Consider the following 14,168-nt stretch of genomic DNA (forward strand, 5'->3'; position numbering starts at 1 on the left):
ACTTCCATAATTCCGCGTGAGTTCCTCCAGAGTACCTACAACATCTAGCAAAAGATGGAATAAGACAGGCAGTACAAAGAGCCCACGATGTTTTGCCCAATCTATCGCTCTTGGAGATCGTTGAAACCAAATAAAGATTAGCTGCCTTTTTTTTGCTGGAAAAATGCATCTATGTTTTTACCATCATCTTGTTTGGATTGATATTATTGTTAATTATTGTATCAAATTTAGATCTATATGGCCGCAACCTTATAGTGTAATGAACGGGTTATACAATTGCCCCTTCCACGCTACCAAAGTCCTTGCACCATGGTCATACCAGTCATCATCGCAAAGGGCAACCAGAGCCTTCCTTGACTTCTTGAAGCGTACTGGCCTGTGAAGCTGTCCAGCCCAGGTAAAGTTCGAGAAGCCGTGCGTCCACCCTTTTATGTGTTTTGGCCTGTTTTTTTTTTTTTTTTCAGTTACCTCCTGGTATTTTCTTCTTATTCTCTTTCATTCATAGCCCCAGTTAGGATTAACCATCACATGATTGTTGTATTTTAGCCTCCGGGTCTTTTCTTGTACGTTCTGTCCTTCCGTTTCGCGACTTTATTGCAAGCTAGTGGAGGCGTTAGCACGCCAATGGAAATCGTACTCTCTTTTCTCGAAATTTCGGTAGGAAGAAATTTGCATTAGCTATTCCGCGACAACAGTAACAGAATTAGCCTTGTAACGCCAGAACCAGCGAAAAAACAACAATAACCCAGCGTGTGTGTTGTCCTGCTCTCTCCTCGTGTACTCGTCTCCAAGGCTTGGTTCTACCATTTCTTCAAAGTACGTACCAACAGGCCCAGTGCTAAACTCTCCTACAACACCAAAATAATGCGGCTGCGAGATTTCCGGAGCACTTTTGTAGCATTCGCGTACGAGAAATAGGAACTCGCACGATACTACTCTGACCTCCCTTCTCGTTCCTAGCGTACTTCGAACTCCCGTATTCGCTACTCCCCTCCAGGGTAACGGCGGAGGCCGAGTTTTTTCGGCTTGAAGAAATCTTCCCTTACAACTACTGCCATTACTGCAAAAAATCTAAACGAAAAAAAAAAAAAACGGAGTCACGCGAGCAAGCTATTATCACGCTCGCGCGGGTTGCGCGGAACAAAGGCTCCCAACGCCTCAAATTGAGAAAGGCGGAAGTTCGATCTTCAAACTACCAGTATCTTCGCTCGTTGTCGTGCGAGAGCGGCGGCCTCACTCCATGGGGACACGAACGAACAATTTGCATTACAAAAAAGGCCCCCAAATAGCGCCGAGGGTGCTCGCTACAGACGGGCCAAGACGAGTTGGGGCACGCGAAGCCCACGCGGGATATCCGAACTTAAATAAGTCCGCTATCGCGTTCCCGCCCTTCTCCCCTCCTCGTGCCACTGATGAAAGGACAAAGGAGAAAACGAAGCCCGTATATCTTGAAACACGCACGGGCGAGCGAAGTTTGATCGCTTTCGGACAAGCGTCCAATGACGCTGAGAACAACCTTGGCATGCGTTTTCATCGACAAGCAAAAACAAAAATGGGATGGGGGAGGTCCCGAGGTCCGGGGTTGCGCCCAGCTTTTCCCGTCATAGAAGCAGAAGACACGGCAGGCTTGCCGAAACTACTTCGCCTTGCTGCAGCCGCCTAGCGTCGCCCAAGGCGAAATAAATCCCAGGGGAAAGTCGTCGGCAAATCCGGGACTCCTTGCTTCCATTCCACGCTTTTGCCTTTTCATTATTTACCAGTTCGCTTAAGGCTCTCTCCGTTCTTTTTTCTGGGACCCTTTCATTTCTTCGTCGTCTCAAGTTGTATCCTTCCCAACCCCCCTCTTCCCTCCATCCCTAGCAGGCAGCTTCTTTGGGCGCGTCGACGTCTGCCGTCCGTGTCCTTTCATCCCTTGCTTTTCGCTGCCGGACATTTGCGTCTCGGCGACGTCGTCCACAGCCATCTCCCTAATCCCCTCCGGACATCGAACCGTCGCCGTTTGTGCATCCGCCGGATACATACATAACTTACCTTTGGCGGCTGGAACCATGACCTAGGCGAGCAGGAAGGCAAGGATCGCGGAGCAGCTACTACTCCAAGAGTCCCGCATAATTCGGCGCCAAGTCCGGCAGCACAGCGACGGCCAAGAGAGAAAGAAAAGGGGAGAGAACTGCGTTCGGGGGACGCCACGCAACGTAAAGCGAATAGGCAGGGAGATGACTTGCGCAAACGAGCCGCATGCCATCGGGGGGAGTGCATTACTCGAACGTTCGCGATTGCTCGGGACTCGAGGAAGAAAAAAAGCCGAAGCGAGCGAAATAAAGAGCAGGATCGAGTTTCTTTACGAGTTGTACCATGTAAATTAGATAATTAACATCCGCAATAACGGTGTCCAGGGCTATATCTAGGGCGAATCCAAGCCATGAGTCCAAGCAAGTGGTGCTGCCATTCAGGAGTGCGATCAGGTTCTGTTTGCGTTTAGACGTTACGAAATGTCTCTAAACCGCCAGGGTCTCGCCGAGGGTGACCTTTTATTTTTAATTTATGGGGTTTAACGCACCGAAGCTGCACCTGGGTAATGAAGCACGCAGTAGTGGAGGGCTCCGGATTAATTTCGACCACCTGGGGATCTTTAGCGTGTTCCGAAATCTCGACATACCGGCGTTCTTGCTTTTCGCCTCCATGTGAAAAGCAGCCACCGCGGCCGGGATCGAACCCACGTCCTTCGGCTCAGCAGCACAACACCTTAGCCACTAAGCCAGCGCGGCGGGTCTCACCGGCCGTCGCCAAAGCTATTGCGGTTGCCGTTTGCGTAGAATACGGCACGGAAACAGTGCAGCCAGTCTTCGTCTCAGTAAGCCTAGTTAGGATATTTTTCCACAAAAAAGGCTCGTTTGTTCGGGTTGTATTTTGTGTGAGGAGGGCCCATTCTTGTTCGAAGCGTACGGTGGTAAGTTTTCGTCTTTTTCTCGTTCCGAAATAATGTGGAGGTGTACGCGCTTTTATTTGCGCGGTATTTTTTTTTTTTACTGGCCAGAGTTATGTATGCATTTTCAGATATGACAAGTGTGGTTTCTTTTGCGAGTTAAGCAATAATGAGAAAAAAGAACACCAAAACAAAAAAAACATTTTAGCATTTACATGAAAAACTGCCATATCCCGTTTACTTTTGAGTGTCATTTGTCCCTCTTGCGCTATTTTCATGCAAAGGCGTTAGATGGCCCACTGAGCGAAATTTTACTGCATTATTAAACAGCAATGGGGACTTCAAACTATCAATTTCTTTTTCAAAAAGAAAAAAACGATAGAAAATCTCTGGGCCTTCAGCGAAGTCAAACGTTGTTTGTTTAACTTTTTTTTAATTGCGAGAGATTCCCCTACAGCACAACAGAAAGTTTTAAAGGTACAACTATGCACCTGGTAAACTCGAAAAATCTCTCCTAATACCATTCGCATTCACTTGTAATTTGTATTCTTGGCAACAGCATGCGCCCACTTCTGCGCGCTGCTCGATGAACGTATACAACTGTTTCTGATAAAGTTTTATAGACATAAACTGTTTCTGATAAAGTTTTATAGACATAATTGAAAGAGAAAACAGAACGAGGTAAATTTCAATTACCAGTAGCGCACGAAACGACAGCCTCTGTTTGCTTCCTCTTTCCCGCTGCCTCGCTACCACGGCTTCATTAACCACGCGGGCTTTGATCTATCGCGTTGTGTCTGTGTCGCGAGCGACGCGGCCGCTCGCGAAGCCCCGAGTTCCATTAACGTGCTCGTCCCCCGCGGCTACTGGGGACGATGCTGCCGAACAACATCCACAAAATTAAGGGTTAGGGCGAAACGTATTTTCCCGGATCGACGTCGCAAACTTGGCGGCCGTACCTCCCGTAGATTAAGTGCCCACGTCAGTACCAACCGTCGACACCAAACAGGGCCAAAGTCTGGACGGGAGAATCCAGGCTCACCAGACTGTTCGTGTCTATGTTGGTGGGGTTTCCAAACAGTTATTAAAACGCAGCATGGAAAGTTCTTTTTTTAGAAATCGAAGGAATTGTATTGATAATCGCTTATCCAAATTTAGCTTCCAGTACAACTTCTAACCCCACCTTTTTCAAGATAACAAGTAAGCTGAGGCATAGACAGTGTTCATTTGCACATTAACTGCAGTGTTTCAATTACCTCGGGAAACATAAGAATTTGTAGTTTGACCGTTGCCGATAAATGACAAAGAACATACGTTAAATTGTTTCTGGAGATAGAAGAGAGCAAATAAAATCCGTGCAGAGCTAGCCAGACTAAAAGTTCTAGTTAACATGAAAGTAAGAAAACTAGCTTCATTTTTCTGGTATGTACACCCAAGAGCAAAAAAGTTTACGGACCACGAAAGCAGCAATTTTGAGTTATTTCTCTGGTGCTCGTCAGCCCGGAGTACTATGTGCGGTGTTTTTCATTAGTTAAGTACTTATACGACATCTCGCATGCATTCGACAGTTTGTCGGCCTGCTATAGGAAGACATATTAACCTAAAATTGCCATTTACCTGGTACGTAAACTTTTGATTGTGGCTGTACATCTGGCTGATAGCATTTTTGTAGGCAACGCCTGTCTCTAATTCGCTTTGCGTCCGTTCTCCGTTCTGTTGCCAGGATAGGCTTACTTGAGCGTTCATATCCAGCGCACATCCAGTCCCCCCTCCTCTCCCCCACCCACGCCAGTTTTCAGGCTGCATTCTATTTATCTTCCAAACATTTCCTACGTACCCAATAAGGGACCAAGAATTGGTGCATCACGCTGACTTCTGAATACCCATGTAACGTAAGAGTTAAAGCTTCGCCTGAAACGAGGATTGCGTGGAATTCACGATTATTGTTTTTTCATAGAAGGGCGCAATCTCTGGGCGTCGTTTTTCACCCGCCTTTGTCTCGTATTTGTAAACTTTATTAAGAAAACCGTAACTGCGATGGTGGAAAGAAAACGCTGTGTTCAACTTACCCAGCACGACAGCGAGGTTGATGAACGCTGTGGCTATGAGGGGCAGCGGGGCAAGACGAAACGGGCGCTTCGGGCCGTGGTTGTGGCGACGAATGCAGTTCATGGCTGTGGCACTCAGTTGGGCGGGGTCCCAACTCCTTCACACGGCGATCAGGCTTTGTCTTTTTTCCCTTTATATGTGTGGGTGCCTGCCTCAATGCATCCGCTTCCGAAGAAAGCGGAACACAGTGAGCTTGCCACCAGAGTTTAGGGTGTCCCACGAGGAGAGGGGTCTGCGAAGAAAAAAAAAAACCAAATAAAACATTTAGAAACAATACCTACACATATACAAACAGAGGCAACTAACTACCGCTCACTTTTTTCGATCATTAGTGGCTACCTTTCATGCAGTCCAAGAACCTTTCTTGGATATTTGAACAAGGGGAATCACTTGCTATATTGTGTTGCCCTACAAATCGGGGTATTGCGTATCAACGCCGGACAAAGAACTTGGAAGTGCCAACGAAAGACGGCCTTTAGTGGTTCTTTAATTTTTACCCGCCGCGGTGGCTCAGTGGCTAAGGCGTTACGCTGCTGAACCCAAGGACACGGGTTTGATTACCGGCCGCGGCGGCCGCTTTTCTGATGGAGGCGAAAGCAAAAACGCCCGTGGATTTGAGATTTCAGCGCACGTTATAGATCCCCATGTGGTCAAAACTAATCGAGAGCACTCTCCTACGGCGCACCTCATCGCCTGTGTAACATCAGCGCGTTAATCTCACAATCAATCAAATCAATTTTTAATATATCTTTCCGGTGCACTTCATATTGCTGACCCATTTGTTGCCCTTTGTACCGTCATAGATAAGATCGATGCTAGTGGTAGCTTCACTGTGATTAATAAGTTATTCACTGAACAATGCAAAAAAAAAATGCACTGACGAATGTACTCCCTAATGCGAAATTTGGGCGCCGCGTGAGCTGCGGTCTTCTCGTTCACAGCGAATACCTGCTGTGTCTCAGGAGGCGATCGCGTAATCAGCGAACGCACTCTGCTGTTATCTCGCAGGGCGTAGCCGCCGGCGGCCAACGCGCTGTTACAAATTATGTTTGAACTACGCGCACGAATGCCACGGGGTTCGGATTAGCCACGCAAGGGAAGCAGAGAGCATGCTGCTGCGAATCGGGTTTGAGCCTCCCGCGCAAATGTCACGGGGTTTGGATTAGCGAGGGAACGAAACAGCGTTTAAGGAGGGGCAGGGCGGAGAGGGTGCTGCTTGTGCGGCGACGCTAGAGTTCCTCTATATAGCTCTATTCCTATATATATATATATAGGTCTAGTTCTATATAGCTCTAGTTCCTCTATATACAGTCGAACACGGATATATCGAACTCCAAGGGGATCGTGAATTAGTTCGATATATGAAAAATTCGATATAAAAAATATGGGCTCTGAGACCTCACCTATGGCGGACGATCACTTACCGATCGTCGCATTCAAGAATGACAACTAATTCCGCACTCACGACGCAACAGGACGCTTCATTTCCGTGAAAAAAAAATCGCTGATCTTGGCCTGCTTCTTCGTCCAGGAAATGAAATTAAAGACGCTGGTCTCGATCTTCTCGATGCTGCACAACTAGAAAATTCCAGCAGTACCCTGCGCCTTTGCACACCATGCACAACACGCACGAAAAAGAACAGCGCGTACGTACCACAATAACTTTGAAGGTAACAACTGCAAGCCTATCTGAAAGGACTCCAACAAAGCGCTCGCGATGGTCATCTCCGAGAGAAACAGTGATCTCCGAAAGGTGCGGAACAACTCGCCAAACAGCAGCAACAGCAGCAAAATGCAAAAGAAGGAGGAGGCCGCCAGCGCCTTCGTTCCCTCTTCCCTTTCCCGAGACGACATCGGGGGAAGACAGACCCAGAGAGAGGGAGAAAAAAAAACTCTTTTTCGGCAAGCCGAGGAACGAACGCATCCGCAAAAAAAAAAAAAAAAAAACAGAAAAGGACGTGCGCATTCGGGGCATCCCTACCTCGCACTGTCACATTTTCCGAGCGTTCGGGCTTGTGTGCCTAGAGAGATTTAGCATACCGGGCTCCGTCCGCTAACGCTACGGCGGCCGGTAGCGGGACCCAACTGGGCAAGCGCAAATTCGTTCCGGTAGGGGGAATTAGTTCCGCGAGCCAGTCTACGCCATGCCCAAGCATTCCTCCACATCCTCCTCAACCTCAATCGGGGGTGCAGCGACCGCCGAAAAGCACCTTCCAGCCCGCGCGGCGTTCGATATACCCAATGTCGGGAAAAATACGGTTCGATATAAACGTACGAATTCCTATACTTTTACACAGAATTTTCAAGGGGATAATTTATGAGTTCGATATAGACAATAATTCGATATACCCGTGTTCGATATATCCGTGTTCGACTGTAGCTTTATATAGCTCTAGGAACTCTAGGCGACGCGTGAAACCATAGTAAGGGGGAGGCAGTGATACAGATGACGTCATGGCCGCGCGTGCCACCCTCCTCCTCACCCTTCACGGGACGCTCCTCTCCACTTTCTTTCTGCTGTCGCTGCTGCGTTCTCTCACTTGGTTACGAGGATGCCTACGCCACGAAGCCCAGGTAACGGCTGTCAGGGAACTGCACCCTAAAACAAATTATGAATCTCTAAAAAATTCGCTAAAGCTTTTGATCCGCTGAGCCAATTACAAAACAGCATTCTGCTGTGCTGGCAGCAGGACTAGCTTTCCCACCATTAGAGACCCCGGATGAAAAGGTAGCAAGGCTTTCAGTTTCGTGTCAGGGTTCTCTTATTACATACAATCACTAAAGAGAACCTTTCGAATCTGGAAATTCCTCTTTCGAAGCATGTCTCGCACCACCAAAAATGGGCTACGTCTTCAAAACAATTACACCCCCTGTTACCAGAAACATCGGAACGTGATTTGGGCGTCGCTAGTTAGCAGGAAACCTTTCTAGCGTAACTAAACCTTGTACGGCACAATGTGGCTGGGTCACAAGTACAAAAACGATTCTAGCAGCGCTTACACTCCTGGCAAACGAATTATTGTTTTCTGTACAGCGCTGGCTTTATTACGGCTTATCACGCAAAATCTTCCCAGTTTCATGAAGAGTTGCCGCAGTTTCTTCATTATTTGAGTTCTTCTTGTTACCTGGCTTATTATTGACGGTGAGCGCGACCATGGGCGGCGCTGCGAAGCGCGCCTCTGTGATGTCGGCTTAGGGATTCTCGCATTTGTTGTCTTCTACACTCGGGCTCGCTCTCCCGGCTGTTTCTTTGCGCTCGGTTCACCCTTGATGCTTGTCCGCGCCAGATTTTGCGTGTGCGTAGCTTTTTATCATAATAATAGACTTAAAATCGCATGTACTTGCTGAAGGCGTGAGTTAATTATTTTTGGGTACTGCTACGGAATAAGCATTGCCGGCGTCGCCCCATTCCCTTCGAAACCGGTCCTGTGTGGAGCGCGAAGAGTCGGAGCTAGGCATCAGCTTCTGTATTAAGCAATCTTTCAAACAAAGGGAACAGCCAGCTGCTAGTAACCGACAACAGCGAAAATGCAAGACCAAAACAAATTCCAGGCCTTCGGCGCTGTCGACTTTGGCAGAAGGCATTACGATTCCCGTTAAGCATATGTAAGGTAAAATAGTTTTTGCAACCTTGCCGGAGGCTCGAAAGTATTGTATCACATCACTTTACATTGTCATGGCATGAAATAAGCCGACGTGCACTATGGGCTGCGAAAGACGTAGGTTGAGTTACACCAGGCTTCCAACCAGTATAGAGGTTAATTGAGCAAAATGAGTCACGTCTACGGTAAAAATACAGTAAACACTATGTTTGTTCAGACCTGGAGGGATATTTCGGTACATTACCCACCGCCATATCTTCCCAACATTCAGATATGCGTTATAGAAAATCTGTATCAAGACGAAGAGGAGAAGAAGGAAACATTTTTGTAACTCTAAAATCGAGCTGATTAGTGGGCCGGGTCCTCAATCCAGGGCAAAAGAGTAAGAGTAATTTTTTTTTTTTTTCAATTCATAGAACGCCATCCCGATTAGACCAGGATTTCTTCTTTACGCCTGGAAGGGTTGGAAATCAATAAAGAGCTGCTTGGAAATATTCATTGGTTTCGATTCTTGTAATATATACACGTATACTATTTATTGCGTTTGTTAGCGAGAATGTCAAGCCTTCAACACCGTCATCATGTCATAATCGTTTGGGTTGAGAGTCAGTTCGTTATTATAACGATGGTTACGATAGAAATTCGAAGCAAAAAAGCCACCTCCGAGTACTCTGGACAACGCTGCCTGGGGCGCGACCACGGTAGCATAGCACAAACCTTCTCATTGTATTTGAATGTAAATAAACAACGCACGCTTCGGATATGCACCTTCTTGCACGTAGCCATAATGAAAGCCAATTTCTGCAGAAAGGAATATAGTCATACAGCCTGAAGAAACTATTCACACGGTCTTTACAAGCCTCCCAAACATCCCCAAACCTACTAATAAGACGTTTGTGATGGTGCAGAAAAATTAATGCATTGGGCTCAGAAAAAAAAAAGTCGTCTGATACAAGTCAACAGCAACGAGGAAATAGAAGACAGACGCTTCATTTCCTGCTGCTCGATGCGCGTGTAGGGGCCCGCTGCTTCGTAGGTAGCATTAGAGTGTTGAGTCTTCATAAGAACGTCTCAAAAATACTGCAGGGAAGCCTGTGCATTTCGAATGCTTATCGAGGAGCTCTGAGCGCTGAATCTAGCGAATAAGCTAAAAAGGACGAGTTACACACGATCTTCTGACCGATGCCCTAAAGAAATTTGTTCTCTCTTTCCTCGTGTGTTGCAAACTTGTCGGGGATACAGCTTGAAATTATTCAGGTGTGTCACAATCTGGAAAAAATAACTGGATTACTAGAAGTGCGCTTTTTAATACACTAGAACATTAAAGCGGGTGATTTTTAGCACTAGCAGTGCTGCGCCTCCCAAGCGGAGTGTAGCAGACAATAGCTGCGAGAGTCTCTAAGCCGACGTCAGGACCAGGGGACGCCACTCAAACATCGCACCGCCAATAGGACGGCTGCAAAGCAGGAAGAAGTATAACGGAATAGTATTCCATCCTCCAACTCCTTTTTCTGCCTTGATTAGACAGAGTTTCTGAAGCCGCATCACCACCCAACGTACGAGAGGTGGGCGGGCCAGTGGGCAGCACCGACCTTTTAATCAATCGCAGCCTGGTGGAGAGTGCCTGAGCAACTAGCGCGGACCAGGGCTACCCGGACTAGAGGAGGCCCCCCACCGTGCAGGCGTCAACCATCAGCGCCTGAAACGGGGGACACATGTGCGGAGACACATGTGCGTTCCCGCGCGCGTTTTCCCCTCTCCCAAACCAGTCCTGTAGGCGTTACGTGTGCTCTCGGCCGCCGCCGGACCGGTTTCCAGAGTGCGAATACGCGTGCGGATACGCGTCAGTAGAACACGCTGTTGGACAAGTTGGTGCATATGTAGTAAAACTTAGAGCGCGATTCAACAAGGACGACAAAAAGACGACAAACACAAGCGCCCAAACAGAGCGCTTGTGTTAATCGTCTTTCTGTCGTCCTTGTTGAATCGCGCTCTAAGTTTTACCAAAATAAAGGATACGCGTCTCTCTCCGCTCTTGTGTACCCCGCTTGAAGGTCGTCTTAATAAAGTTTTCACTCTCTCAACACCTTTCCCCAATCCATCCATGCGCTTCGCAGCGCCAACGCGGATGCCGAAGAAAGCGATCCATTTTCTAACGCAGTATTTGCTATGCGACTCGCAAGCGCGATTTTAAATATTTGATGTTCGGAAGTGGGTCATACTAGTGTTATACTAAAGGCCTTCAACGGCACGCGAAAGAACCTGCTACTTGCGTGACATTTACAATTAGCGAAACAATTTGCGTTTCTTGTGAAACAACGTTTACGTAGACAATCATCGCATTTCTCATAGATGAGCTGCTCCTGAAAATAAAAATGCTTGAACGCTATCGTCCCCCCTCCCCCCAGCCAAGCGATAAACTTCCCGTACCCAAATTCACCTTTTTTTATTTACATTGGCTGTTAGCCTCAGAGACGGGCTCGACAAATAAAGAAACGCTGCTTTACGTACATCACGCCTTTATTTGAATATCGAATTTCGTAGAAGTCTGGTTTTTTTGTATGAATAGCCTTGAAAAGAGGTTGGTAGCTGCGCTTCATGGCTTTAAACTTAATGGAATCAACTAGATAAACTTTTTCACCGACACAGAGAATACGAAAAAAGATTTTATACCATATATGACAGTGTGCGAGGGAATGTCAGGAAAAACTTACGGGAAACTTTTCCGAAACATTTATCATTGAAAGCTGAACGTGTGGCATTTTTCTCGCATTTCCTTATACACAAAATTGGGCCGCATTTGATCAGCTCATCGGTAGTGATCGAAGGGCAAATAAGGTCAGGAGTTCTTCAGAAAATGCGTGCATGAAGCGCTGATATGAAGAATATTATGAACACAACACGGCAGCTTGTCGGACCTTGCAATTGAGTCTCGGGTGCGAGGTGGACCAAGTGGCTTGATCGTTGGGTTGTCAGGCATAACGGCAATGCCATTGCTAGTTTAAACTGACGATCCCCATGGCCCTGCTTCTTCTCATTAATAACGATTGGTAATTGCGATGACGAAAAAAGAGCTTTCAAAATTGTGAATGTACTAAAAAGCATTTGTCAGCAGGAAGAGGTCTCGCATTCGGACGAAAACACGTAATTCTATTGAAACAGAAGTACGTTAACACACTTCTGTAAACGATTATGATTTCGTACGGCATGTCATTTTGGACACGACACTGTCATCCATGGTGTTCCAGCAATTTTCGCGGCTGTATTCAGCGCTCGGAATACATGCCTTGCATGAACACAACACCTGGCCACTATGCCCTCTTTAACTGCAGACGTGCCTCTCTACAAACAAAAATGATGCGCCATCCTAGAGCACTGCACGGGCCCGGGCCGGCCCGAAAGCCCGGGCCCGACCCGGCCCGCGGGCCGGGCCGGGCCGCCCGAAATCGATTTTTGGCGGGCCCGGGCCGGGCCCGGGCTCAATGCCGTGGGCCCGGGCCGGGCTCGGGCTCGACGCCGTGGGCCCGGGCCGGGCTCGGGCTTGACGCCATGGGCCCGGGCCGGGCTCGGGCTTGAATTCATAGGCACGACCATTAATAGGTCCGACGTGAAGTGCAGAAAAGAGCAGCAAAATGAATATTCTTGGTTTATTTTTGCGCGCTTGTTGCTGTTAGTTGTACTCATTGTTTTAAAAACGTGTTTTGCTAGGTCTGATGGCCACTATACTGCAATTTTAATGACATTTCTTGTACTGCATCAAGATTTTATATTTTTGGTGTATAACATACCAAAGATACGATTACAAGGAATGCCCAAGAGGGGAAGGAATTAATTCAGACAACCTGGAGCTGTGCACCTATGTCTATGTATGTACACGTGTGTTTTAGATGTCGCACCAATCAAAATGCGGCTGCCGTGGCCGGGAATCAAACACGCATGCCAGAGAAACACCACCGCTTAACGACCACTGCAGGTGAAGTTTTTCAACACGCGTACATACTCGCTGATTCAAATGCGGATAAAAAAATTTCTGCAATATCAACTTGTGGCCGAGACAACCACGTGAAGTTGCCAGGAGTCTGGTAATCAAAGGTGATGATGTCTCTCGTCTAAGAATACGAGCTATTATTACGCCGATGTGGCGTGAACTACAGACGGTGAAAGCTGAACTACGTGCACTTTTAAACCCTTATTTTTTTGCGTTGAGTTCATGATGTGCTTGTACAGACTAGATGCTCCGTCTGGTCGCCCGGAATATAATAAACAAACTTTTTTCAGCGTCAAAGACCTGGCCTGGTCGCACACGCGCGGGCCCTCTCTAGGCCAAAAAATAAATCACCGGGCCGGGCCGGGCCTGGGCTTGAGATGGCGGGCCCGGGTCGGGCCTGGGCTTGAGATGGCGGGCCCGGGCCGGGCTCGGGCCAGGCTCACTTATGAATGCCCGGGCCCGGACCGGGCTCGGGCTAGGTGTTACGGGCCCGGGTCGGGCTCGGGCTTCGTGAAGCGGGCTCGGGCCGGGCTCGGGCCTTAAAATCCGGTCCATGCAGTGCTCTACGCCATCCTAACCCTGCAAATGTTGATGTCCTGCGAAGCTGTTGCGACAACAACATGGTAGAAAGCGCACTAGACGGGGACAGAAGAAGAGACAGTGACACGGGACGAACGCTATGCATCAACTGAGGCTTTACTGACAAGAAAGGCAACATACACACAAATGCGCAGAAACGCTAAAAAAAGATACGTAAGGCGCAGATTTCACAGAGAATCTGATTGAAGCTGTAGATAGGCTTTTTCTTTTGTGTGCAAAGCCAGAGACGGAAAGCTCACGCATTCGTCATTTTCCTTGATAATACAGAACGCCTCGAAGATCTCTCTTTGCAGTTGCGCAGGACGCGTGTTCCCTGAAAGTCAGGCGTGCAAAAGCACCGCCGGAAGTGATCTGCCGAATCTCCTCCCCCCGCCAATGAATTTACGGCTGCGCGATGATCTCTCAATCGTTCATTGATGCAGCGTCCAGCCTGTCCGACGTAGCATTTTCCACAATCTAGTGGAACCCTGTACACCACACCCACTTTATATTCCACGAAGCGTGTGGTGTGCTAATTTGTGCAGCCAGCCTTTCCAGCCTCGTTGTTGACCACTTTGCACATACGGGCAAGCTTGCCTGGAGCCGAAAAAACAACCTGGGTGCCGCACCTTCCCGCCCCTTTTGTGAGCCGGTGGGACAGGTTGTGCACGGACGGCACGACCACAGGCCGCGCCTTCTAGCGTTCAGGTTGATGCAATCTAGCCTGGCTCCTAGAATTCGCATCTTTGATCAGGCTTCCAGCTAGTCGAGCCTGGTGCTTAAGGCTCGACGCCTTCAGCGAACTAGTCCAAACGTCAGCCTCCTAAGTATCGTCCGCAACCGCTGCTCCAGCCGCGCCGGCACCCCGCACGTATGCGACGTCAAAACCATTGGTCAAAACCACAGAAGCGCAGGTCACATGTGCAGCGCCACCGCCAAACTTTTTCTCCTCTCCCCTGCACGG

At 48.2% G+C, this 14,168-nt stretch overlaps 1 protein-coding gene across 2 annotated transcripts in view; it reads right to left on the bottom strand.

Annotated features, from left to right (window-relative positions):
- The window catches only part of LOC144174726 (cell adhesion molecule Dscam1-like), a 388,470-nt gene that overhangs the window by 346,530 nt on the left and 27,772 nt on the right, over positions 1-14,168 (bottom strand). For both annotated transcript variants that reach the window (XM_077703557.1, XM_077703558.1), the window contains exon 2: positions 4,996-5,267. In XM_077703557.1, the coding sequence (XP_077559683.1) occupies positions 4,996-5,098 (103 nt within the window). In that variant the 5' untranslated portion in view covers positions 5,099-5,267. The remainder of the gene's footprint in view (positions 1-4,995; positions 5,268-14,168) is intronic.

The sequence above is a fragment of the Haemaphysalis longicornis genome, unplaced genomic scaffold, assembly GCF_048455015.1.
Source record: "Haemaphysalis longicornis isolate Haplotype H1 unplaced genomic scaffold, Haemaphysalis longicornis Haplotype H1 scaffold_3, whole genome shotgun sequence".
NCBI classification, from domain to species: Eukaryota; Metazoa; Arthropoda; class Arachnida; order Ixodida; family Ixodidae; genus Haemaphysalis; species Haemaphysalis longicornis.